This window comes from Hemiscyllium ocellatum, chromosome 19 (genome assembly GCF_020745735.1).
Source record: "Hemiscyllium ocellatum isolate sHemOce1 chromosome 19, sHemOce1.pat.X.cur, whole genome shotgun sequence".
Lineage (NCBI taxonomy): Eukaryota > Metazoa > Chordata > Chondrichthyes > Orectolobiformes > Hemiscylliidae > Hemiscyllium > Hemiscyllium ocellatum.
Genome location: NC_083419.1, coordinates 4,072,200 through 4,099,885, shown reverse-complemented (window position 1 = coordinate 4,099,885; position 27,686 = coordinate 4,072,200). Strand labels below are relative to the sequence as shown.

The following is a 27,686-nucleotide window of genomic DNA, read 5'->3' as shown; positions in this document are numbered from 1 at the left end:
GTAATCACATCCTTTCCATAATGTGACCAGAACTGCATGTTCCAGGTGTGGCCTAACCAACACTTTGTACAGATTCAACACAACCTACTTGCTCTTGGCTAAGCCAATAAAAGCAAATACCCTATGTGTCGTCTTAACCACTTTCTCCCCTGCACAGTTCTGTGGATGTGCAAACTAAGGTCCTTCTGAACTTAGGTGCTTTCCACGGTCCTACCATCCACAGTGCCATTTTTCTGTTTCATATGACATTTTTTTTGCTGTTGATGCACAAATCAAAGAGTAAAAAATGAGGTCTGCAGATGCTGGAGATCACAGCTGCAAATGTGTTGCTGGTCAAAGCACAGCAGGTTAGGCAGCATCTCAGGAATAGAGAATTTGACGTTTCGAGCATAAGCCCTTCATCAGGAATAACCTACTCACCTCAATATCACTCCTGGCTCACAATGTCACCTCTGGCCTGCATTTATTCCTCATATACCTCATGTGGATAAATGTGTGCACCTTGGAACAAATGGATATTTGATCAGTTGGCTCACAAATAAATTAATCTGCTAGTGTTCCTTCGATGCAAATACTGAAAAGAACAGGGCAAGCCAGGGTAAGCCCCAGCCTACAAAAAAAATCAACACTGCAGAGAGCAAGTTTTTTTTAAAAAGCAGAGCCAGACGATGGTTTCCCTAAGTAAACAAGAATTAGTAATTTTCTGTATTTAACACGCCCCACCACGTCCCCTTTATTTATTCTGGATAAGGGACAGATTTGGCTTGTAGCTCTTGCTTGCTGAAGTCAGACACCAGGTGACAAACCTCTAAACACTTGCCTCATCCACAATGGGTAATTTCTTGCTACAGCAAAGGTTAAGGGAAATGGGATTCTGTGCAGGACTCACATTAACACTGACCCTCCGAGAAGCACTGATGAAACCCGAGGGAGAGGTCTCAAGCAAAGTGATTACAAAACAATGGGTATGCCACAAAACATTTAAACAGAAAGCATTTGAAAATCATTTTGTTTTTATTTTCGAACAAAGGACCCAGGGTATTGATCTTTTGAAAGAAAAGTAGTTAGAAGTTAGGTCTTTGTGACAGATCTATGACACAAATGAAAAAAACTATAAATTTTGTATATCTAACTTCGAGAACTAAAGCAAAGAGCATCACAATTCCTAGGAGGTTTGACCCAAAGACAAAATGACAGTTATCAAACCTCCCATATACCTATGATATTTCCATGTGCACATTTCTTTCCTCATCAATTTTGTAAATAAAGTTTATGGAATGGGTGAGCAATAATACCTACAACAGCACAGCAATACAGCAAATACAGAAGATCCACATAGGCAGGCTGACTGCGTTAAAGGAATCATGTATCGAACTGCAAGACGATGTAACCTCCTGACGCCTTTGGCGCACAAACTTCAACTCACTACACAATGCACATGAATAATAAGGATCAGAGGTTTTAGTATCTGAGCTTGACATATTGAGATACAGCGCACATCACGATTATTACTTCATTTTCAGCAGTACAAAACAAATACTGAATTATTAATGAAGAAAAAGTTTAGGAGATTACAGACCTGAGCATTGACAAAACAAACATCATTTTTAGGTTTCTTATTCGACTCTAACTGAAGTGATGTGAAATCATATTAAGCTGAAGAGAAACCTAGTTTACCTGCAGGGGTTCCAAAATTGATCTGAACTCGTGGCTGTGGATCACAGAGCTGCCTGGTTAAACTGTAGTAGTTTTGCAAGGATGTCTGTTGCACAGGGTAGATACTCCAACTAATGCTAGAAAGCTTGCTCAACATTTCAGCCATCCCAACATCACAGTTGCTCTCGTAACGTCATCAACGTTGACAATTCCAGTGCAACTTAGATTCTTTTGAGCAACTTAGTGCACAGCATTTAATTTGTGCAGGAATATAAAAGGGTGCAGAAAAATGCAAGGAGACTGCTTCAAGTGAGCAAGTGTACTTGCATTTATATAGTGCCTTGCATGATCTCAGGTCATTCCAATGCACTTTACAACCAATAAAGAACTTTCAAAGTGTTGACACTGTTGCAATTTAGGATGTTTGTGCTCTTCAGAAAAACATACATGTATTAGGAAGGTTCCTGGATTACTTAGGAAGTGTATTCGTTGGTTTGCTCAAACCATGTGCTGTTGATGTTCATGTGACAGGTACAAGAGCCTCAGCAAAAAGAAATTCTAGCAATGTTTGAGTCACCTCCTGGGCCAGTCTGGGATCCAGCCTCTCACTCCAAGCTACTGCTGTCACAATTCAACCAATTTTTCACCTATCGGCAGTACAATTACAACAAACAAATATTCAACTGGTACTTGATTCGGTGAATAAAATAACTCAATACTTGAAATTGCATTGGAAAGATAAATTTATGGAAGGCTAAAATATATAAGCAGTAAAATGCTTTCAATATCCTGAGGGTGGGAAATGTACTATATAAATGTCAGTCCTTTCTCTTCGTTACTAATATATTTGACAAGAAACGTAGCTCAATTGGTGATGGAACTGGAAAAGGTCTGACACCCCAGCTACGTGCTATACATTAATAGCATGGGCTTTGAAGGTAGGATTACAGACAATGCACTATTATCCAACTCTTACTCCCTTCAAGTACAACTTGCTGCCCTGCGCTTGCCATGGGTAGATTTACTCCATTATATCGCTGTAGTGCCATCATGGACTAGGTGGTGTGATTACAATATGAAAATTGATGTTGCATTTCCCATTATTAGTGTTGAGGGCAGAATGCCAGCCCCTAAGGTAGGCACTGAATTATTTTTAGACTTTGACCCACCTTTTCACCTGAAGGTTAAATGGTCTGGACTCAGTGTCTGCAATGACGAGGTTCATGAATGTTTCAGTGTTTAACAAACAGGAGGTTCCCCTGGGAAATTCAGGGCTGCTCAGGATAGTATACCTTGGATGGGATGATAAAATACTGAGCTTCTCAATGCTGCTTGTGTCCAAGAACAAAGAAGAACTAAGATTTGAAAATGTTACTGCTCAATAATTATTCAATATTAACAGGTCTATAAATTTTGAAGCAATTGTGAGTTATGATGTTGTCTTAAAATTAGCTTCTCAGTTTCGACGAAGGTTATGCACTCTTCAGCACAAGTCCCTGCAGGAGCAATGTCCATCAGACCTTGCATCAGCTTTAAAGGATGGTACTAAATCCGAACACATGGGGAGGATGGAGTGCTGCAGCTGGAGTTACCTCTCAGGATCAATACCAGGAGGTAAACATCTGACACACCCTGTCAAATTCAGACTCTCAGCCTGAAAATGACAATGACTACCAGGGAGGAACAGAGGTGTGAAGACAGATAATTCTCACCTAACAGCACATAGCCAAGCATCAGGCTCCTAACACCAGCGGAGTAGTTACAATGAAGCAGTGTGGGGGAAGTGTTCTTGTTTGTGACTCAGCCAAGTCAACAGTAAACATAACAGGTAATCATTTACAATTTCTTCAGTTCTGCACAAGTCTACTCTTCACAGACCAGGTTTTACTCATTAGGGGACAGCTTCTCTTTATGTGGGAACAGAACAGCACATGAACAATCCGTTCCATAATTTTTCCAAGATAAAGCCAAACAAATTCGACATGGTGCCTGGTATATAAAATATGGAAATAACATTATCTCATATTCATTTGCATTTAACACCTTGATGACAATCCCAATTTGTTCACCCACATCGTTGACAGTACAGCTAAATACATAGAAAAGAGATTATAACTTCATGCACAAATAAAAGTGCAGCTTGGCATTCAAATGGTCATAAAACTTACAAGCTATCGACAGACTTGTGGCAGAGACTTGGTTTAAGACTGAGTGGTGTGTTCACATACAGTGATGGAGGCAGCTTCATACTGACACAATCCTTTTGCATTGTTTAACCATCAAAAAAAGATCAATGCCCCTCGATATTACAGACAGTGTTCCATGATCTCTAGTATGAGAATTGAAATATGTCTGTTTGAGAATTGAAGTCTGTTTTCAATCACTGAATGAAGATTCGCTGCCTGAGCTGTCTCCTTCATCTTCTTTAACTCCATCGGGAACTGGGGCATCTGGAGTCCTGCACAAGGAGAAACAGTAATACGTGGGATAATCAAAGAGCAAAATCCTAAAGGAATCAGCACAGTGAACTTGCAGCACTGATTCATGACGGAAAAAAACAAGCTATTGCAAATAAAAAACAGAAGCTTTGTCAACTGCAATTTAACTAAAACAAATATTCTCATTTAACAGTGATCCACGGCCACTGGAATACTTCAGTGAAGGAGCCTACATATTGAAGTAAGAAGTAGGTTTTGCTGGGATAGTCTAGGATGTGGAAAGATGTTGTGAAACTTGAAAGGGTTCAGAAAAGGTTTACAAGGATGTTGCCAGGGTTGGAGGATCTGAGCTATAGGAAGAGGCTGAACAGGCTGGGGCTGTTTTCCCTGGAGTGTTGGAGGCTGAGGGGTGACCTAATAGAGGTTTACAAAATTGAGGAGCATGGATAGGGTAAATAGACAAAGTCTTTTCTCTGGGCTGGAAGAGTCCAGAACTAGAGGGCAAAGGTTTAGGGTGAGAGGGGAAAGATATAAAAGGAACCGAAGGGGCAACGTTTTCATGCAGAGGGTGGTACGTATATGGAATGAGGTGCCAGAGGAAGTGGTGGAAGCTGGTACAGTTGCAACATTTAAAAGGCATTTGGATAGTATATGAATGGGAAGGGTTTGGAGGGATATAAGCCAGGTGCTGGCAGGTCAGACTATATTGGGTTGGGATATCTGGTCGGCATGGACAGGTTGGACCGAAGGGTCTGTTTCCGTGCTGTACATCTCTATGACATATACAGGGAACTGCAGTAGTTGTGGTTAACAATCCTAACTTTGACCGAGCAGGTTTAAGTCCTCCTCGTGGGTAGTTCTGAACATGAGTCACAATGGGCTTGAAATGTTAATTCTGTTTCTCTCTCCTCAGACGCTGCCAGACCTGATGAAGTTCTCCAATATTCTCTGTTTTTATTCCATTCCAGGACTTATTGGCTTTGAAAGAATTTTACTACTGCTACAGGAAAGCCAATCAGCAGTTTTAAGAAAGCATCTCATTGTCACCATGATAAGAGATGAAGCTACCTAGGAGTGTAAAAATAGATAGCAAGAGTTTCTTCAGTTATTTAAAAAGGAAAACTGTAAGTAAAGTGAATGCAGGTCCACTAGAGAGCTAAGGCTATTGGGGTGGGTTTAAACTAATCCAGCAGGGGATGGAAACCAAAACTGTAGTTCGAGAAAAGATCTAACCAAAAAAAAAGGTTCTGTACGCCAGATTGGTAAGGTAATGAGCTTATTTTTTATTCCTTATTTTTTCAACAGACTCTTTGGGAATTTAGAGTAGTGGGACTGGAAGTGAGGGCAGTGGAATGTTCCTCCTGCAGAATGCTGACTACATCTGTGGGAAATGCACCCAACTCCAGCTCCTCAAAAGCCACGTTAGGGAACTGGAGCTGGAGCTGGGTGAACTTTGGATCATTCAGGAGGCAGAGGGGGTTATCGAGAGGAGTTACAGGGAGGTAGTCACTCCTATGGTACAAGAAAAAGGCAGATGGGTTACAGTCTGGGGACGGAAAGGGAACTGGCAGGCAGTACAGGGAACCCTTGTGGTCGTTCCCCTCAACAATAAGTATACCGTTTTGGATACGGTTGGGAGAGTGGGGTGGGGGGTGACTTACCAGGGGAAAGCAGTGGGGCACAGGGCTCTGGCACAGAGTCTGTCCCTGCTGCTCAGAAGGGAAGGGGGATGAGGAGCAGAGCAGTAGTCATTGGGAACTCCATAGTTAGGGGGACAGATAGGAGGTTCTGTGGGGACGGGAGACTCTTACGGTTGGTGTGTTGCCTCCCAGGTGCCAGGGTTCGTGATGTCTCTGATCGTGTTTTTGGGATTCTTAAGGGGGAGGGAGAGCAGCCCCAAGTCATGGTCCACATAGGCATCAACGACATAGGTAGGATAAGAGATGGGGATTTAAGGCAGAAATTCAGGGAGCTAGGATGGAAGCTAAGAGCTAGGACAAACAGAGTTGTCTCTGGTTTGTTGCCTGTGCCACTTGCTAGTTAGGCGAGGAACAGGGAGAGAGAGGAGTTGGACTTGTGGCTACAGGGATGGTACAGGAGGGAGGGTTTTGGATTCTTGGATATTGGGGCTCTTTCTTGGGTAGGTGGAACCTCTACAAGCAGGATGGTCTTCATCTGAACCAGAGGGGTACCAATATCCTGGGGGAAAAATTCGCTAAGGCTATTGGGATGAGTTTAAACTAATCCAGCAGGGGGATGGGAACCAAAATTATAGTTCGAGTATAGAAAAGGTTGAGAGTAGGGAGGTCCAAAATCAAGTTTCAGGGATGCAAGATGGCACCGGCAAGCAAGAAGATGGTTTGAAGTATGTCTACTTCAACGCCAGAAGCATCTGGAATAAGGTGGGTGAACTTGCAGTATGGGTTAGTACCTGGGACTTCGATGTTGTGGCCATTTCAGAGACATAGATAGAGCAGGGGACAGGAATGGTTGTTGCAGGTTTCAGGATTTAGATGTTTCAGTAAGAACAGAGAAGACGGTAAAAGAGGGTGTGTGTGGCATTGCTTGTCATGGACAGTATTACAGTTGCAGGAAAAAGTGAGGTCTGCAGATGCTGGAGATCAGAACTGAAAATGTGTTGCTGGAAAAGCGCAGCAGGTCAGGCAGCATCCAAGGAACAGGAAATTCAACGTTTTGGGCATAAGCCCTTCATCAGGAATGAGGAAAGTGTGTCCCACTTTCCTCATTCCTGATGAAGGGCTTTTGCCCGAAACGTCGAATTTCCTGTTCCTTGGATGCTGCCTGACCTGCTGCGCTTTTCCAGCAACACATTTTCAGTATTACAGTTGCAGAAAGGATGTTTGGGGACTCGTCAACTGAGGTAGTATGGGCTGAGGTTAGAAACAGGAAAGGAGAGGTCACCCTGTTGGGAGTTTTCTATAGGCCTCCGAATAATTCCAGAGATGCAGAGGAAAGGACAGCAAAGATTGAGGTTCACAAGGAAGAGGTATTAGAAATCCTGCAGAGTGTGAAAATAGATAAGTCCCCTGGGCCAGATGGGAAGCCAGGGAGGAGATTGCCGAGCCTTTGGCATTGATCTTTAAATCATCATTGTCTACAGGAATAGTGCCAGAAGACTGGGGGATAGCAAATGTGATTCCCCTGTTCAAGAAGGGGAGTAGAGACAACCCTGATAATTATAGACCAGTGAGCCTTACTTCAGTTGTTGGAAAAGGTTATAAGAGATAGGATTTATAATCATCTAGAAAAGAATAATTTGATTACGGATAGTCAGCACAGTTTTGTGAAGGGTAGGTCATGCCTCACAAACCTTATTGAGTTCTTTGAGAAAGTGACCAAACAGGTAGATGAGAGTAAACCGGTTGATGTGGTGTATATGGATTTCAGCAAAACATTCGATAAGGTTCCCCACAGTGGGCTATTGTACAAAATACGGAGGAATGGGATTGTGGGATATGTAGCAGTTTGGATCAGTAATTGGCTTGCTGAAAGACGACAGAGGGTGGTGGTTGATGGGAAATGTTCATCCTGGAGTCCAGTTACTAATGGTGTACCGCAAGGGTCGGTGTTGGGTCCACTGCTGTTCGTCATTTTTATAAACGACCTGGATGAGGGCGTAGAAGAGTGGGTTAGTTAATTTGCAGACGACACTAAGGTCGGTGGAGTTGTGAATAATGACGAAGGATGCTGTAGGTTACAGAGAGACATAGATAAGCTGCAGAGCTGGGCTGAGAGGTGGCAAATGGAGTTTAATGCGGACAAGTGTGAGGTGATTCACTTTGGTCAGAGTAACCGGAATGCAAAGTACTGGGCTAATGGTAAGATTCTTGGTAGTGTAGATGAGCAGAGAGATCTCGGTGTCCAGGTACACAGATCCTTGAAAGTTGCCACCCAGGTTAACAGGGTTGTTAAGAAGGCATACAGTGTTTTAGCTTTTATTAATAGAAGGAGCGAGTTCTGGAACCATGAGGTTATGCTACAACTGTACAAAACTCTGGTGCGGTCACTGTATTGTGTACAGTTCTAGTCACTGCATTATGAGAAGGATGTGGAAGCTTTGGAAAGGGTGCAGAGGAGATTTACTAGGATGTTGCCTGGTACAGAGGGAAGGTCTTACAAGGAAAGGCTGCGGGACTTGAGGCTGTTATTGTTAGAGAGAAGAAGGTTGAGAGGTGATGTAATAGCGACATATAAGATAATTAGAGGGTTAGATAGGGTATTCAGGGAGAGCCTTTTTCCAAGTATGGCGATGGCGAACACAAGGGGCATAACTTTAAATTGAGGGGTTATAGATATAGGACAGATGTCAGAGGTTGTTTCTTTACTCAGAGAGTAGTAAGGGTATGGAATGCTTTGCCTGCAACAGTAGTAGATTTGCCAACTTTAAGTACATTTAAGTCATCATTGGACAAGCATATGGACATACATGGAATAGTGTAGGTTAGATGGGCTTCAGGTTGGTATGACAGGTCGGCACAACATCGAGGGCTGAGATTGCAAGGAAATGATGGATGAAAGGAATAAATATTTTGCTCTGACTTCACTATAGAGGACACAAATATCATTCCAGGCGTAGCTATAAATCAGAAGGTGGAAAGGAGAGAGAAACTTTGCAAAACTATAATCATGAGGAAAGCTGAGAAAACTGATGGAGCTATGGGCTGACAAGTTCATCCTAGGGTCTGAAAAGAGGTACTAATTAGGTGGTAAATGCATTGGTGTTAACTTTCAAAACTCCCTTGATTCAGGAAAGGTTCCAGTAGACTGAAAAGTAGCAAACATAAACCTTATGTTCAAAAAAAGGAAGCAGAAAGCAGGAAATTATAAGCTAGTTAACTTGATGCCTGTCCTGTGGACTGCATCAGAATCAATCACTACAGGGATTACAGCTGCACCCTTAGATTTGAAAGACATTTGGACAGGTAAATGTAGAGGAAAGATTTGGAGGGATATAGGCCAAATGCAGGCAAATGGGACTAGTTTACTTCAGGAAACTGATCTGCGCAAACAAGTTGGGCAAAAAGGGTCTGTTTCTGTGCTGTATGACTCTATGATTCTCTCACCAGGAAGATTTAGCATGGTTTTGTCAAAGAGAACTGAAACGATTTATTGGAAGCCGTTGAATGAGTAAGATGTGCTGTGGATAAAATACTGTATTTGGTTTTCCAGAACGCATTTGATAAGGTGCTATATCAATGTTACTGCAGAAAATAAAATCTCACGGCATGGGGCTAACATAGTGGCATGGATAGAAGATTGGCTGTCTGGCATAAATATCCGATTGACAAAATGTGAGCAGTGGAGTTTTGTACGGGTCTGGTTAGGCCTCAACCTTTTATAATGTACATCAATGACTTGGACGAGCAGTCTGTAGGCATGGTAGATAAACTCACAGATTAAACCAAGGTAAGTAGGAAAAAATATTTTGTGAAAATGACATCAGAAAGTTTCAGAAGGATATCAATAGCTGACTAAGTGAGCAAACATCTGGCAGGTGGAACTTCATGTGGGAAAATGAAAAAGTGAAAAAATAGTAGGTTAAATGGAGAACGATTACAAAATCTGGAGATACAGGGGACTTAGTTCTAATGCATGGGTTGTAACCAGAAAGGTGAAGGGGGTGTTATCCTTTATTGTGAAAAGAATTGAACAGAATGCAAGAATGTTAGGCTTCAGTTATACACAGCATTAGTGAGACCACATATCAAGTACCGTGTGTAGTTTTGGTCTCCTTACTGAAGCAAAGGTATAAACACACTGGAGGCACTTCAGGACATGTTTACTATGGGAGTGTGGAATTTGAAACACAAACTGATCAGCTATGATCTTACTGAATGGTGGAGCAGCTAAAGGGGCCAAGTGGTCTATATTTGAATTTTTTAAAAGTAATTAGAGATGGTCAATAAATACTGGCTTTGCCAACAATCATATCTGTGATCTTAACATCATTTAATGTGTATATGCCTTGACACACTTGCTGAACAAAATCCTTACTGATCTCAATCTTGCAAACTCCAATTGCACCATTGCCTCCATAGCTTTCTGAAGCACAGCATTCCATATTTCCACTATCCTGCGTGTTTACTTTTCACTCTCTGGTTTTATTTGTTTGAATTTCGTGGGGCCAACAGATTGCACAGGGCTATTCTTGGCACCAGTACCTCAAAGGAGCAGATCAAAATTTGTTAGAAGGTTTGAAAAGCATCCAACTCTCCATAAACATTCTTTGAAGCTTAGTACGTGATTCACAAAACTCTGGACACACGGTATGGAGCAGTGTTGGATGCAGCCCATTCCTCTGGTTCAAGTGAATTAACTATATACGAGAGTCAGAGAGAAAAGAACATTTGAACAAATGGAGAAGTTTCAGAATTTGGTGGAAACTCACTCCAACAGGTCTGGGTCGAGTCCCTCAGAAATCATTTTGTTTCTTATGGCCATAACAGGAACACCCTGCAACACAGAAAGGAGATTCAGAAAATTCCACATTGTCAATAGTTCAAAACAGCAAAGCATAATGAAATGGCCAGAACACTCTAGTTAGGGGAATGTTGAAATTAGATTAGATTAGATTACTTACAGTGTGGAAACAGGCCCTTCGGCCCAACAAGTCCACACTGACCCGCCGAAGCGCAACCCACCCATACCCCTACACTTACCCCTTACCTAACACTACGGGCAATTTAGCATGGCCAATTCACATGACCCGCACATCTTTGGACTGTGGGAGGAAACCGGAGCACCCGGAGGAAACCCACGCAGACACAGGGAGAACATGCAAACTCCACACAGTCTGTCGCCTGAGTCGGGAATTGAACCCGGGTCTCAGGCGCTGTGAGGCAGCAGTGCTAACCACTGTGCCACCAACGAATATTGGACTGAGAAATCCTCAGAACAAGCCATAAAAAAAACTTAACAGTTTGAAATTCTATAGCAGCACAGTGGCTCAGTGGTTAGAACTGCTGCCTCACAGTGTGGAGTTTGCACATTCTCCCCGTGTGTGCGTGGGTTTCCTCCGGGTGCTCTGGTTTCCTCCCACAATCCAGAGATGTGCAGGTTAGGTGGACTGGCAATGTTAAATTGCCCATCGTGTTAGGTGCATTAGTCAGGAATAAATGTAGGGTTGAGGAATGGGTCTGGGTGGGTTACTCTTCAAAGGGTCGGTGTGAACTTGTTGGGCCGAAGGGCCTGTTTCCATACTGTAGCGAATCTAATCTAATCTCTAATCTAAGCACTATCCCATAAGATATAGGAGCTGAAAGTAGGCCATTCTGCCCATCAAGTCTGCCCTGTCATTTCATCATGACTGATCCATTTCACCATCTCATTCTCCCCGTAACCTTTAATCCCCATGACAATCAAGAACCTATCTATCTCTGTCTTAGACAAATGGAATGACCTGGCCTCCATAGCCCTCTGTGACAGATTCACTATTCTCTGGTTGAAGAAGTTTCTCCTCATCACTGGTTTAAAAAGTCTTCCCTTTATTCTAAGGCAATGCCCTTGGATCTTAGTTTTTCCCACCAATGGGAACATCTTCCCAACATCCACTCTGCCCAGACCATTCAGTATTCTGTACGCTTCAATTGGATTCCCCTATAGACTTCCAAATTCCATCAAGCATAGACCCAGAGTTCTCAAAAGTTTCTCATACGTTAAGCCTTCCATTTCTGGGATCATTCTCGTGAATCTCCTTTGAACCCGCTCCAGGGCCAGTACATCCTCCCTGAGGTGTGGAGCCCAAAGTTGCTCACAATACTCTACATGTGGTCTGACCAGAGCTTTATAAAGCCTCAGAAGTACATCCCTGCTTTTATTTTCTAGTAACTCATATTTGGCCTGGACTCTCTCGAATTGTTAGGATGTACAACACTTGTACCTTCCACTGTGAAGACTGACACAAAGTACTTGTTTAGTTCCCCGCCACATCTTTGTTCCCCATTACTACTTCTCCAGCATCAGTTTCCAGCAGCCCGATGTTCACTTTTGCCAATCTTTTGCCCTTTATACATTTAAAGAAACTCTTGCAATCTTTGTTTACATCACAGGCTAGCTTACCCTCCTACTTCCCTTGTCAGCCATGGTTGCCTCATCGTCCTTTTAGTATGCTTCTTTTTCCTCAGGATGAATCTTTGCTGTGCCTCCTGAATTACTCCCAGAAACTCCTATCATTGTTGTTCCACTGTCTTTCCTGCTAGGCTCCTCTCCCAGTCAATTCTACTCAGCTCCTCCCTCACACCTCTGCAGTTGCCTTTATTCATCTCTATAAAGTCATCTGGATGTGGTTTCTGCTGGATGTAGCTAGCATAAAGGAAGACTAAGCAGTTGGAGAAATGTATGCAGAGAAGGGAGGGTAAAGTTTTGGAGAAGCAGAAAACAAGTGAAAGGCCAGATCAGAGGGTGCCTGCAGGAATTTAACACAAAGAATTTGCATTTAAACAGGGCTGGAGAGTGGTTAGCTGGATAGCTCTTTCGGGAGCTGATGCAGACACAATGGATCAAGGCCTCCTTCCGTACTGCACAATTTGATGATTATGTGATTCACTGGCTCCCTCTCATTTCAGTATGACTTACATCCTCAAAGAACTCCAATAGATATGCTAAGCATGATTTCCCTTTTGTAATTCATGCTGACTGTCTGATCCTTCCAATGATTTCCAATGCTCAGCTATTAATTTTTTTTATAATGGACTCTAGTGTTTTCGCCACTACTGACATCTGGCTAAGTGGTCTGTAATTTTTGCTATCTCCTTCTTAAATAGAAGGGTTATATTAGCTACCACCCAATTGTTCCAGTGTCTGAAGAATCTTCGAAGATGACCACCAATGCATCCACTACTTCTAGGGTCATTTCCTTAAGAACTCTTGGATGTAGATTATCAGGCTCTGGGGATTTATCAGCCTTCAAAGCCATAAATGTGCTGTACACCATTTCTTTACTAATGCTGATATTCTTCAGTTTCTCCTTTTCACTTAATCCTATGTTCCCCAATATTTCGGGTATATGATTTATGCCTGTCTTTGTGAACACAGAATCAAAATATATATTTAGCTGGTCAGCCATTTCTTTGTTCCCCATTATAAATTCCCCTGCTTCTGGCTATAAGGGACCTTTAATGTCTTCACTAATCTTTTTTTTCTTTTCACATACTTACTCTTGTACTCAATTTTCCCTTTCTTAATCAATCCCTTCGCCCTCCTTTGCTGAATTCTGAACTGCTCCCACTCCTCTGGTCTGTTGTTTTTTTCTGGCCAATTTGTATGCTTCTTCCTTGGATCTAATACGACCTCTAATTTCCCTTGCACCCTGTGGTTTAGCCAGCTTTTCCATTTCACCTTTGCACAATTGTTGCAATTCACCCATGTGCTCTTTGAAAATTTGCCATTGCCTTCTACAGTCCTCCCTTTAAGTAATGTTCCCCAAAACATGATTTAAAGGAGTTGGATATAGCATTGACGTTAAAGACACCATTGGATATGGGGGGAGAAAAGCAGGACCAGGCTCAAGTGAGATGGTCAATCATGAACATAACGAATAGTAGAGCAAGCTTGAAGGGCTGAACGGCCTACTCCTATTGTTCTATGTTTCAATGTGAAAAGATTAATAATGGTTGATGTCAAGTCAAGACTTCTAACACCAAGAGAAAGAAAATTAACACACCACTTGGACCATCTTCAGGTATCTTGCATATCGAGGGTCCTTGGCAACAGTAATAACATTCTCTGTCAGGGAATCCACTTTGCTTTGGGTTGTAGATTCAATGTTTTGTTGGCTCTGCAAAATAAAAAATAACTCCAATAAGAGACAAAAATCAAGAGTGTCAAAACCTGAATGAAAGGAACTAAATTTCTTTAAATTTAAAAAAAAAAGCTGCTGAGTACAAAACCCATATAAGAAATTGACTCACACAGAAAGTACAAAACAAAGACAGATGCAGTCAAACTATCCTCAGAAGTGCACTCATACATCCCAAGTTGACTGATAGTTGGGGAAAGGTGGTAATGGTAGATCCGCATGTAGGACAGCATTCATATATAGTCAGTTACCTCTGAAGTGATGTTATATAGATAAGCACAGCATCATTCTCTGCAACTGACAAGAAAAATCTCCTGGGTACTGTCCCCACTGCTTACAAGAGGCTCTTCGGTGTGAATGAAGTTTGCCTACTATAGGCAATGGCTACTGTAGAAAGCCAATGTAGTAACAAGAAAAACTTACATTTGTACAGTGGCCTGAACACAACGAAATGTCCCAAGGCATTTCACAGAAGCATCGAACAAAATCTAACCCGGAGTGGCAGGAGGAGTTATTAGGATAGATGGTCAAAATCAACAAAATAGATTTAAGGAGCAAATTGAATGGAGGAGAGAATTGGCATTTATGGTGCGGTGGTCACAATCAGGAATGCTCAAGGCAAGGCAGGCACCTCAGAGGGTCGTATGGAGGAAGGAGGTTACAGAGACTGAGGTGGCAGAGTTCATGGAGGGACCATAAAAGATGATGAATGAGAAATTTAAAATAAAGATGCCACTTAACGAGGAAACAACTTAGAACACAGGCAGCAAAATTTTAGTCAAGTTCAAGTTTACGGAGGGTGACCTGGAGGAGGCCAGTCAGGAGAACACTGCAGTGGCCAAGTCGAGTGGGAATAAAGGCAGAGATGAGGGTTTCAGCAGCAGATAAGGCACAACAGGAGATGGGCAATGCTTCAGCAATGGAACTAGGCAGAAGTTGATGATAGACCATAAATGTCATTAGAAGCTCATCTCCTGGACCAACAAGCTGCCAAGGCAGTTAACGATTTGGTAGCAGAGATTTAGACATGTTTATTTATGGAAAACAAAGAATGGGAACTGGCCAACAGAACAAGCAAATAGACAGGGGATAGTAAGGACAAAGATGATGGGATCAGGAGCAGATAAAATAGCGGTGCCATTAAGCTGGAAGCATGTGATCTTGACAATGGAGAGGATGCAATTTGGAAGGTTTAACCAGGATCAAATAGAATGGCATGGTTGCAAACATTGTGGTTCAGCCTCAGCCAGCACATTGCTAAAGAGGAGATAGGGTTAGTGGCACGAGAGGAAGATACAACATGCAGATTAAAAAGATCCATTGCATTTTTGCCACCTCGCATTCTGGGGCCAAACCAATAAGAAACTACCCTGACAACCCATGAGTAGCTGTGGGACTATAACACTGACCTTTGATCCAATTGAATGAGAGAGCACAGCAAGAAAGGAAAACAGAAGAACAAATTCTCTAGCAGCTGGTCGGAAGACGAGAAATGGGTGAGGGACGAAACCCTGCAGTTACTGAAGCAGGGTCATCTGTTAAAAGAAGGATTCCATGATGAAGCACACCCAAAATAGCCAGATCACTTAATATGCCACAAGTGAAGCCTTTTTAATTGACTAGACAGGCAATGGTGAATGATTAGAATGACATGGGTGAGAAAGTGCCAGTCAGATGTGTAGATGACATAATTGGAGGAATGCACTCCACTGAAGTGACAGTCTGTATTCTAGAGGACAGAAAGGTTTAAAAGTCCTATATTTTGTTGATAAAAACAGCTTTATCTTGCTATTATATACAATTTTAAAAGATAATGCAGAGACATGATATAATTCTTAATTAATCTTTTCCTTACAATTGATATGATTTCAAAACAAGGAACTTAAGCTTAGTAGAAGATGGATGACAGCTCCTACTTTGAAAGCTTTCCACTAAGCAGCTACAATTTTGCACTCCATCACCAATTACAGGCCAATGTGATCATGACAACATGGAAGATTCATACAGAATTAACATTAAATATGAAATTCTCTGCTCTTTACTCAACTCAAAGTTAAATATTAGGTTAGAAAGCAAGTCAAAAAATGAAAAAGGTTGGAAAACATATTTCATGCCTTTAACATAGTAAACCAATTCAAGATGGTTCATAGGACCAATATCAAACAAAATTTGACATCGGGCAACGTAAAACCTCAAGTCATAAGAAACCTAGGTCGAAGAAATAGGTGCCGAAGATGTGCAGAAAGGTAAGAGGGGTTTAGGAAGGGAATTGCAGATCTCAGGGTCCGGGCAGCTGAAGGCACAGCTGCAGAGAAAGCAGAGATGGAAACTGGGGATGTGCAAGGTGCAGAGGTGGAAAAACACGGACATTTTACAGAGTTGTGGGACTGGAGGTGGTTACAGAGATTGGAGGTACACTGAAAGCAAAGATGAGAATTTTAAATCTCAGGCTTTGCTGGATATGGAGTAAAAATAGATTAGTGACCACAGAGGAGCTTCCATCTTCCTCTCCAAACAAAGAAACTAAAATTGGAAGCAAAAATGTCAGAAAGATAAAACAATTATGCCAATCAACATTCTCCAAAACAATACAACCATGAGCTCACCAAACTTTCTGATTTTGCTGAAGTAAAATGCCTTGAACACCAAACAATATTTCTCAGTACACAGACAGGAATTTTCTCATCTGTACTCTACATCTCTCTGTATGTGGTTACCAACTTAAACTCAGAACCAGCATTTCTGCACTATTTTATCGGACAAGTTACTTTGTACAACAGTTTAAAAGCGAAAGGAGACAGCTTTGAGGGGTGTTTTCTGAAAACATGCTGCATCCAGAATTCTTAGACTACAAGTCAAATAGATGGGCCAGTCGGATGGACTGAACAGTGGCAAATGGAAATTAGTGCTTAAAAGTGGAGGTGATATACTTTGGGAAGGACTAATAAGGGAATATACATTGATTGCAAGGATTCTAGGAAGTACAGAGGATCTGAGGGACCTTGGTGTGGATGGCCAGAGAACCATGAAGGCAACAGGACAGGTAGACAAGGTGGTTAAGAAGGCATACAGGATACTTGCCTTTATCAATTGAGGCCTGGAGTTGTATGCAACTAGAGCTGGAGTATGGTGTGCTAAAGATGCAACTGTACTTGAGGGAGTGCAGAGGAAATTCACCAGGATTTTGCCTTGGCTGGAATGATTCACTATGAAAAGAGACTGGATAGCTGGAATAGTTTACTTTGGAATGGAGAAGGCTGAGGAGAATCTGATTGAGGTGTACAAAGTTAATGAGAAGCATTGGTAAGGAGAAACTTTCCGTCTTAGTCAACAACCAGAGGGCATATTTTTAAGGTAAAGATCTTAAGATTTAGGGGGAAGTTGAGGAAAAAAATGTTCATCCAGATGGCGGTGAGTATCTTGAATACTCTGCCAGCAAAAGAGGCAGGAACCCTCAAGGCACTTGAGAAGTATTTAGATGAGCATTCAAAGGTTTGGACCATGTGCTGGGAAATGAGATTAGAATAGATGGATGACTGACTAGGTGAAAGTGAGGACTGCAGATGCTGAAGATCAGAGTTGAGAGTGTGGTGCTGGAAAAGCACAGCAGGTCAGGCAGCATCCAAGGAGCAGGAAAATCAATATTTCGGGCATAAGCCCTTTATCAGGAATGAGGCTGTGAGCTGAGGGGGTTGGTGAGATAAATGGGAGGGGGGGGGGGGGGGGGGGGGGAGTGGGCTGAGGGAGAAGGTAGCTGAGTGTGATAGCTAAATGAAGATGGGGGTAATGGTGATAGGTCAGAAAGGAGGGTGGAGCAGATAGGTGGTTGTGCAGGCTCAATGAACCAGACAGCCTTTGCTGTTCTGCAGAAGCTGTGACTCTAATTGTCCTCCCAGAACTACCTCTCCTAAAACATGATAAATATAGTGCACAATATTGCGCACGCACACACACACACACACACACACACACACACGCACACACACACACGCACACACACGCACACACACGCCCTTTTAACTACAGAGTTGCCTTTCAACCTGTACGGTGTCAATGAAGATTTAGTAATGGCAGGACCAACATGATAAGCAAATGGTAACTGAACCACATGAGACATCACAGGAATGGCGATTAGCAATGTGATGCGTTTTGAACAATGTTCAAAGTTCTTCCATGAGATACATCTACCAAATCTAGCAATAGGGAATACCACAGATTCCAGTCATTGTCCACCATTCCCAGTGAGACTTCCTTCAGTTCAGAACTCCAAATACAGCACATTTTCCACATGAAGTCATGCTTTGCTTCATTTTAAATGTAAATGTCAAATGTAATTTCTAATGTTATTTATATTTATCTATAGTCATCCTCTTCTAATTGTGCAACAGGCCCAAAACATCATTACACTATAAAAGGTCAGCACATCAATAATTGCATAATATGGTATTAAAAATAAACTAAGAGTTTAAATTATTTCAATGCCCTTAAGAGTTTTGTTTTAATAGTCTTACAGTGCAGAGATGTACATTTTTGCATTGCTGATAATACTTACATTATTGCCTACTTGATTAGGGTGCACGTGTTGGGACTGTACTGGTCTTTAAATCAGTTTCTAAGAGCTTATTCCTGGTGTTTTACTGTAAATGCGTCTTACCTTAACACAAGAGCAGACCGCCAACATAGAGGCCAGGTTCAACTGTTTTTCACTTAAAATCTGATCTTAAAATTTATTTGCACTTTTGCTTCAGAATTTGAGCCAATTTCCAGGATAAACACTATTAAAACAGCTTGCTGTGGCCTAGCCTCATACACAGTACTCAGGTTAAATGTTGGAAATAGGAATTTACAGCAAGGTCATTGCACTCCCACAGTTAGACATAAAAGGTTTAACATAAAATGGAGCACAGTGACAAACTGTGCTACTCTCATACACAAGGACAAAGAAGGTGGATGTAAAAAAGTTCCATACTGAAAAAGGGAAGAGAAATAATTTCCTGACGGGAAACTAATACAATTGGTAAACCCAGGAACCTCACAGTTCCATGCAAAGTTCAAATCCATTTTCCCATTAATTTGCTTGATATCAAGTGGTTGGTACAGACATGTCCCACATTTACCATCTAGAATTTAGACACCAAAGAAGCAGAAGAACAGGCTTGTCCACGTGATCGAATTCAGACAAACTTGAAAATAAGAGGCAAGAACAAATAGTGGAGCTACACCTGACAGAAAGGAGTTGGTCATGATTGCAGTAACACGGTCAGGATTGTTGGGCGGCCAATCAGCCAAGATCCTCAGGATAGTGCTAAAGGGGCTTCCCAGAGAATGACCTTTAACTGGCTCAGCAATGCCCTGCTGTCCCTCTGTCACAAGGCTGGGTTGCTAACTGATGATTTTCACTCCACTTGCAATGCCTCTGATCAAGAAGCAGTCCATGCCAAGACATAACTGGACCTGGGATTTATCCAGGTTGATAATTTAGCAGTGAACACTAAGGCTGAACAAGTCCTGGGTTAATGACCACGCTGAGAAGGAAAGATAAATCAAGGCCATCCCCTCCGATCTTCAATGGCAGCTCCAAGATCAAGTCACCCACTGCTGACCATACGTTGTCCATCACTGGATTAACATAATGGTTGTATGACAGATTGGAGTTTGAGTTATCTTAAATGGGTCACTTCCCAACCTCTGCAAAGATTTTCCACCACCTGTAAGGCTCAAGTTGCTGGGTGTAAAACTGCGAACTCCTGGGTGTAAAACTCCTACCTAACAGTAGCATCACGGGAGCACCTTTACCACGAACCTCTGCAGTTCGAGACAATATTCATCAAGTTCTCAAGGGCAATTAGCAATAACACATAGTTCAATTAAAATTTGTTGAAAAGTCACAATGGAGTACTCACTAGTGGCCTGAGTGGGTCCAGTGTACCACTGCTCACTTGAGAGCAATTGTTTGTTTAGTTGCTCTGTCACAGAATGTCATTCCAACTCCTTCTCTCAGCATGTTGTAGCCTGGTGTGTGGACAATTCACAGAATGACCACAGCAACTTACCAAGGTCACTTCAACACCAATTCCCTACCCAGTGACCTCCATCGGCGATAAGGACAGCAACAGCAATGTGTGGGGAACATCAGTCACAGAGACACGTGATCAGTCGTTGCTTCACTACTACTGGGCCAAATTCAGGGATATTTTCATCTAATACTTAAGAGGTTGTAGCCCAGACAGACAAACAACAGCAGTTCAAACAGAAGGCCCACCAAAAACCACCTCGAATTAGATGCTGCCCTCATCATACTGAGAAATAAAAGAATTGGTTCGGTTTTGTGCAGTTTCTCACTAAGGTCCACATGCTGCAAGTAATCAAAGAACATTACAGCACAAGAACAGGTCCTCTGGCCCTCCAAGCCTGTGCCAACCCAGATCCTCTATCTAAACCTGTCGCCTATTTTCTAAGGATCTGCATCTCTCTGGGTCATTCACATGTACTTTCCCCATGACACAGCAGACTTCCCTTTTGAATAATCACTCAATTCTTTTTTGAATGTTAATGACTGAATCGGCCTTCACTACATTTTCTGTGCAGCATATTCCACCACCATAACTCTCAGCATAAAAATATGAATTCTCCTCAGCTCCCACTGGTTCTTCATCTCATGTTTACCTCAGGAGGGGCTGGCTGATGCTGGTTTGATGCTGTCACGGAGGATGGGCCATTTGCATCCTGGTTGCTCGTCTCTACTTTTACATCTTCCAGTCCAGGTATCGATGAAAGCTACAAGCCACAAAAAGATAAAAATAGTAGATTAAGACTCTGAAAACGTGCAATCCACAGGCTGAATAAATCTGCATTCACCACCTGCTGCACCCAACTGAGACGTCAAACAAGGTTTTAGTTTCAACATTTTTTTTAGATTAGATTACTTTTTTTTAGATTAGATTACTTACAGTGTGGAATTCACCTAACCTGCACATCTTTGGACTGTGGGAGGAAACCGGAGCACCCGGAGAAAACCCACGCAGACACAGGGAGAACGTGCAAACTCCACACAGTCAGTCGCCTGAGTCGGGAATTGAACCCGGGTCTCAGGCGCTGTGAGGCAGCAGTGCTAACCACTGTGCCACCGTGCCGCCCATAAACATCTTACACAAAGACTGACAGCTCTGTCAATGCAGCACTCAGGCAGTACTGGCAGTGGATGTAACAAGCACTTGGTGCTTGGGGGTCTCAGACTGGGGTTTGAATACGCGACCAGATTCCTCAGCAAAAGTAAATTCCAAAGAAAGGTCATGCTGGACTCAAATCATGAACTCTGTTTCACTCATCACAGGTGCGGAGTTTCCCCAGCATTCTCTATTTTTATTTTAAATTCTATTTTGAACTGAATGACTTGATACTTAAAAATATCAAGCCACTTACTAATTGGCTAGAAAGAAGTACAACTTGCAAAACTGTCGAATAACTTTATATTAGATTAGATTAGATTACTTACAGTGTGGAAACAGGCCCTTTCGGCCCAACAAGTCCACACCGACCCGCCGAAGCGCAACCCACCCATACCCCTACATTTACCCTTTACCTAACACTACGGGCAATTTAGCATAGCCAATTCACCTGACCCGCACATCTTTGGACTGTGGGAGGAAACCCATGCAGACACGGGGAGAACGTGCAAACTCCACACAATCAGTCGCCTGAGTCGGGAATGTACGACTCAGGCAATAGATCAGGCAAAAGTTGTGCAAGACTTCACTTTATGACATAGAACATTACAGCGCAGTACAGGCCCTTCGGCCCTCGGTGTTGCGCCGCCCTGTCATACCAATCTGAAGCCCATCCCACCTACACTATTCCATGTACGTTCATTTGCCTGTCCAATGATGACTTAAATGCACTTAAACTTGGCGAATCTACTACCGATCAGGCAAAGCATTCCATATCCTTACTACTCTCTGAGTAAAGAAACTACCCCTGACATCTATCTTATACCTATCCCCCCTCACTTTAAAGTTGTGTCCCCTTGTGTTTGTCATCCCCATACTTGGAAAAAGGCTCACTCCAACCTATCTAACCCTCTGATTATCTTATATGTCTCTATTAAGTCACCTCTCAACCTTCTTCTCTTTAACGAGAACAGCCTCAAGGCCCTCAGCCTTTCCTCGTAAGACATTCCTACCATACCAGGCAACATCCTAGTAAATCTCCTCTGCACCCTTTCCAAAGCTTCCACATCCTTCTTATAATGCGGTGACCAGAACTGTACACAATACTCCAAGTGTGGCCGTACCAGAGCTTTGTACAGCTGCAGCATAACCTCCTGGTTCCAGAACTCAATCCCTCTATTAATAAAGGCCAAAACACTGTATGCCTTCTTAACAACCCTGTCAATCTGGGTGGCAACTTTCAGGGACCTGTGTACATGGACACCGAGGTCTCTCTGCTCATCTACACTCCCAAGAATACTGGGCTAATGGTAGGATTTTGCATTCCGATCACCTCACACTTGTCCACATTAAACTCCATTTGCCACCTCTCAGCCCAACTCTGCATCCTATCTATGTCCCTCTGCAACCTATTACATCCTTCGTCACTATCCACAACTCCATCGACCTTAGTGTCATCCGCAAATTTACTAACCCACCCTTCTAAGCCCTCATCCAGGTCATTTATAAAAATGATGAACAGCAGTGGACCCAACACTGACCCTTCCGGTACGCCGCTAGTAACTGGACACCAAGATGAACATGTTCCATCAACTACAACCCTTTGTTTTCTTTCAGTAAGCCAATTGCTGATCCAAACTGCTATGTCTCCCACAATCCCATTCCTCCGCATTTTGTACAATAGCCTACTGTGGGGAACCTTATCTTGCTGAAATCCATATACACCACATCAACCGGTTTACTCTCATCTACCTGTTTGGTCACTTTGTCAAATAACTCAATAAAATTCATTAGGCATGACCTACCCTTCACAAAACCGTGCTGACTGTCTCTGATCAGATTATTCTTTTCTAGATGGTTATAAATCCTCTCTCTTATAACCTTTTCCAACAATTTACCAACAACTGAAGTGAGACTCACTGGTCTGTAATTCCCAGGGTTGTCTCTACTACCCTTTTTGAACAAGGGAACCACATTTGCTATCCTCCAGTCCTCAGGCACTACTCCTGAAGACAATGATGATTTGAAGATCAATGTCAAAGGCTCGGCGATCTCTTCCCTTGCTTCCCAGAGGATCCTAGGATAGATCCCATCTGGCCCAGGGGACCTGTCTATTTTCACACTCTGCAGTATTTCTAATACCTCTTCCTTGTGAACCTCAATCTCTTCTAGTGTAGATGCAAGCATATCTGTATCTTCCTCGCCAACATTTTCATTTTCTGTAGCGAACACTGTCAAAAAATATTTAATTAGTGCTTCCTCTATCTCCTCTGACTCCACACACAACTTCCCACTATTATCCTTGATTGGCCCTAATTTAACTCTCGTCATTCTTTTATTCCTACCACTGGGGCAACCTACCAAGCCAGTGAAGATAGTTTTACAATATTCACTATCCATGAACCATAAATATTTGTATATAATAAAATAAAACACTGGGGAGATGAAATACAGACTGAGCAAACGCTTTAGGGAACACCTGTCCATCAGTCCACAAAAATGATCCCGAGCTTTCGACTGCCTGCCAGTTCAATACGCCACCGTGTTTCCTGACCAACGTTTCTGTCTCGGGGCTGCTACAGTGTTTCGGTGAGACTCAGTACAAGCTGGAAGAACAGCATCTCGTGAAGACCATGGCTTGGGGACCTAGAGGCCTTCAGGACAATATTGATTTCAATAATCTTAGGGCCTGAACACCTCCTCCCACATTCTTTACCCACCTTAACACCTCAGGCCCTGTCATGTTGTGGGCTGCATATAGCACAGCCAACCCATTTTTACCTACTCATGATCCCCACGATCAGCTTTTCTCCTTCCTTAGATTACTATCAACCAGCCCTTTGTCTGCCTAACTTTCTTTCCTGGTCTTGGGCCTCTGTTACAACCTATCTGCATACTCCACCCCACGTGCAAACCCCGTCACCAGCATAAATGTCACCTTTTCTTAGCTGCTCTCAGTTCTGAAGAAGGGTCACTGGACTGAAACGTTAACTCTGCTTGCTCCCCAAGAGGTGCTGCCTGACCTGCTGAGATTCGCCAACGATTTCTGTTAATGGTCATATATGTTGCATCTATAGAGAAATACTTACATTTATCTAGCCCTTTTCACTACACCAAAATATTCCTCAAAGTTCTTCACAGCCCAGTCTGTGATGCTATGTAGGAAATGTGAATGCACAGCAAGTTCTCGGCAATAGCAATTAACTAAATTAAATAACATTAATGAAGAATAAATATTAACCAGGCCATTGATGGAATACTTCCTTTTTCAAATACTACCCCAGCATACTTTGCAACCACTGTGCGGGCTGACAGAACCCTTGGTTTTGTGTCTTCTGCAAAAATGGCACGTACAACAGTCCTGCACTGTGTCAGCATGAAACTGAAATGTGTCCAAATACATGGGGTCAAGACTCAGAAGATGGGATCAGTCAAATTTGCTCTTCCAAACCACTCATGAGTTTCCTTAACCCCAATTATGGAACTAACAGCCCTGTAACAGCTTCCCTATCAGGAATCGAACCATTTCATTAAAACAAAATTTACCAGAGTTCCTGTTACCCACTCTCTGCTTGTAGTTTGTTCTGCAATTCTTGCAATGTCTAAATTTCTATTTTTCTTGAAAATTCCCAGGTTACTTTTGCCTCGCATGATCTTATTATTCTACACCCGACAGAGTTTTCCAGATCCATATTAAAGAATTTGATGAGGGAGCCTGCAGGTTTTCTTAGATTTGTTTCCTGCTAGAACCAGCTTGTTTTATTTTTCCAAATTTTTCCTGGGTATTTGAAACTTTTCATGTCACAGAAATCATTGCCGTTACATGTAGTTTTCAATAGATGGTAAATACTATAACTTTAGCAATCTGATGCTTTCAAGAGAAAGTGAGAGTGACAGTGAGCTAGTGGGAGAAGGGGGAGAAGTGTAAGTCAAAGAGGGGAGACAGATACACAACCAAATGAAAGCAGATTTTCCTCTTCACTATAAAATCATATTGCTTTTATATTCCAGTGTGCAATGATCATCTAAATTTATAACTTGACTAACAGTAACAGTTGGCTGGCTTTTTTTAAATGAGTAAAGATTTTCCATCAACATAAAGTAGCATTAATGGGTCTCGGCTCGAATCCACTGGAGTTTCATCATAAACTGTTTAAGTCTCAAGTGTCATTACTCTGAACAATTAAACAGTTCACAAGAATAGTAAGAACTTACAAAATCCTTTTTCAGCCCAGTTGTAATATCTTGCCATTTTGTTAATTAAAATAAAACCATCCATATCTAATAAATTAGTGTGCCATGTCTTGCTGTCACTTCGAATTTGGAGAAATTTTAAATTCTTAAGTTTTGCTGCCAATTTTCACCCTTTCCAGTTTGACATTATCTTTCCCTGACACTTCCCTTCTCTTCTTTGACATCTCTGTCCCTAGTTCTGCATACTGACTGTCTACTAGTCTCTATTGTAAGTGCACTGACTCCTAGTTATCTCGACTATACTGCCTGTCTACATACATCCTGTAAGGATTCCATTCCATCCTCCCTGTTCCTCCATCAAATCTTTCTGATGATGCAATCTTCTACAACAGCACTTTTGGAGACATTTTTTCTCATCACCCAGTCCTAACACCCAGTTCCCTTCCCATGTAAATGCAGGCAATGTAATAACAGCCCACTTACTTGCTATCTCTGCACCATGCTCCAATCCTACCTTCCAGATGAAGCAGCAATTCACATGTACTTCTTCCAATCCAGGCTACTGTATTCACTGCTTACAATGTTTATACTAGAGGTCCCCTCTACACACTCGGGAGACCAAACACAAATGAGAGATGTTCTGCAAAGTGGTCTCCCAATCAGTTTGCAAGTTTCTGATGAGTTTCTGGTCGGCCTGCCAATTTAATTTTCCATCCCCAACGCAATATGAATCACATGGGCCTTGTATTCAGGTAGAAACAGGATACAGAATTGGCTGGCCAACAGAAGACAGCGAGTGGTAGTAGAAAGAAAATATTCTGCCTGGAAGTCTGCGGTGAGTGGTGTTCCACAAGGCTCTGTCCTTGGGCCTCTATTGTCTGTAACTTTTATTAATGACTTGGATGAGGGGATTGAAGGATGGGTCAGCAAGTTTGCAGAGGTTGGAGGTGTCGTTGACAGTATAGAGGGCTGTTGTAGGCTGCAGCGGGACATTGACAGGATGCAGAGATGGGCTGAGAGGCGGCAGATGGAGTTCAACCTAGATAAATGCGAGGTGATGCATTTTGGAAGGTCGAATTTGAAAGCTGAGTACAGGATTAAGGATAGGATTCTTGGCAGTGTGAAGGAACAGAGGGATCTTGGGGTGCAGATACATAGATCCCTTAAAATGGCCACCCAAGTGGACAGGTTTGTTAAGAAAGCATATGGTGCTTTGGCTTTCATTAACAGGGGGATTGAGTTTAAGAGTCGTGAGATCTTGTTGCAGCTCTATAAAACTTTGGTTAGACCGCACTTGGAATACTGCGTCCAGTTCTGGTTGCCCTATTATAAGAAAGATGTGGATGCTTTGGAGAGGGTTCAGAGGAGGTTTACCAAGATGCTGCCTGGACTAGAGGGCTTATCTTATGAGGAGAGGTTGACTGAGCTTGGACTTTTTCATTGGAGAAAAGGAGGAGGAGAGGGGACCTAATTGAGGTATACAAGATAATTGATAGAGTCGATAGCCAGAGACTACTTCCCAGGGCAGAAATGACCAACACGAGGGGTCATAGTTTTAAGCTGGGTGGAGGAAAGTATAGAGGGGATGTCAGAGGCGGGTTCTTTACACAGAGAGTTGTGAGAGCATGGAATGCGTTGCCAGCAGCAGTTGTGGAGGCTGGGTCACTGGGGACATTTAAGAGACTCCTGGACATGCATATGGTCACAGAAATGTGAGGGTGCACACATGAGGATCAGTGGTCGGCACAACATCGTGGGCTGAAGGGCCTGTTCTGTGCTGTACTGTTCTATGTTCTCTGTTCTAAATGTCAATTTGCCATCCTTTAGATCTCCACTTCTGCAAATGTTTATGAATCTAATATTCTCTGGGGAATGTAAACTTAACAGCCTACCCACAGTCATCACTTGCCATTATTCACACGTGAAAACCTCTTGTACCTTTTGTCCATTAAACGAATGTGGGCCAAGTCACCATGATTAACATCGTGCCTCAGACAGCTGTGCTCAACGTATCCTGAGACTGCACAGTGTCATGTGTCATTATGTACACTCTACATCACTCCATCAGCACCACCTCACGCTGTCTCAGAGCTGTTCTGCCTCAGTTTCACTTCATTCTCCTGCTCACTTAATATTCTAACAAGAAACTTTTTCTCTTCTTTTCAGGCATTAAGGAATTCAAGCTGGAAAAATTCAGATGTACCCACTACTTTCCTGAACCTTCCTCCCCTCCGACTCTATCCTTCCTCCTAACTCCACTTGCTGAGTATTTACTATTCCTCTGACCTTCTGCTGTCAAATGCTAAACATTCAGTACTCAGCAAAGGTCTTCGTTTTATCCCTCTGTGCCTTACCTCGATCTTCTGTCACGACATGATGCTGAACTCTTCTTCCATCACCTCTGCTTCCATGCTC

The 27,686-nt window shown here is 42.5% G+C and overlaps 1 protein-coding gene across 1 annotated transcript in view; it reads right to left on the bottom strand.

Annotated features, from left to right (window-relative positions):
- Nucleotides 1-1,034: 1,034 nt before the first annotated feature.
- washc3 (WASH complex subunit 3) overlaps nucleotides 1,035-27,686 on the bottom strand; it is a 46,302-nt gene continuing 19,650 nt past the window's right edge. Inside the window, exons 4-7 of the mRNA XM_060839597.1 lie at nucleotides 20,578-20,688; nucleotides 13,777-13,890; nucleotides 10,504-10,568; nucleotides 1,035-4,114 (exon numbers count right to left, since the gene is read on the bottom strand). Of these exons, the coding sequence (XP_060695580.1) occupies nucleotides 4,033-4,114; nucleotides 10,504-10,568; nucleotides 13,777-13,890; nucleotides 20,578-20,688 (372 nt within the window). The 3' untranslated portion in view covers nucleotides 1,035-4,032. The remainder of the gene's footprint in view (nucleotides 4,115-10,503; nucleotides 10,569-13,776; nucleotides 13,891-20,577; nucleotides 20,689-27,686) is intronic.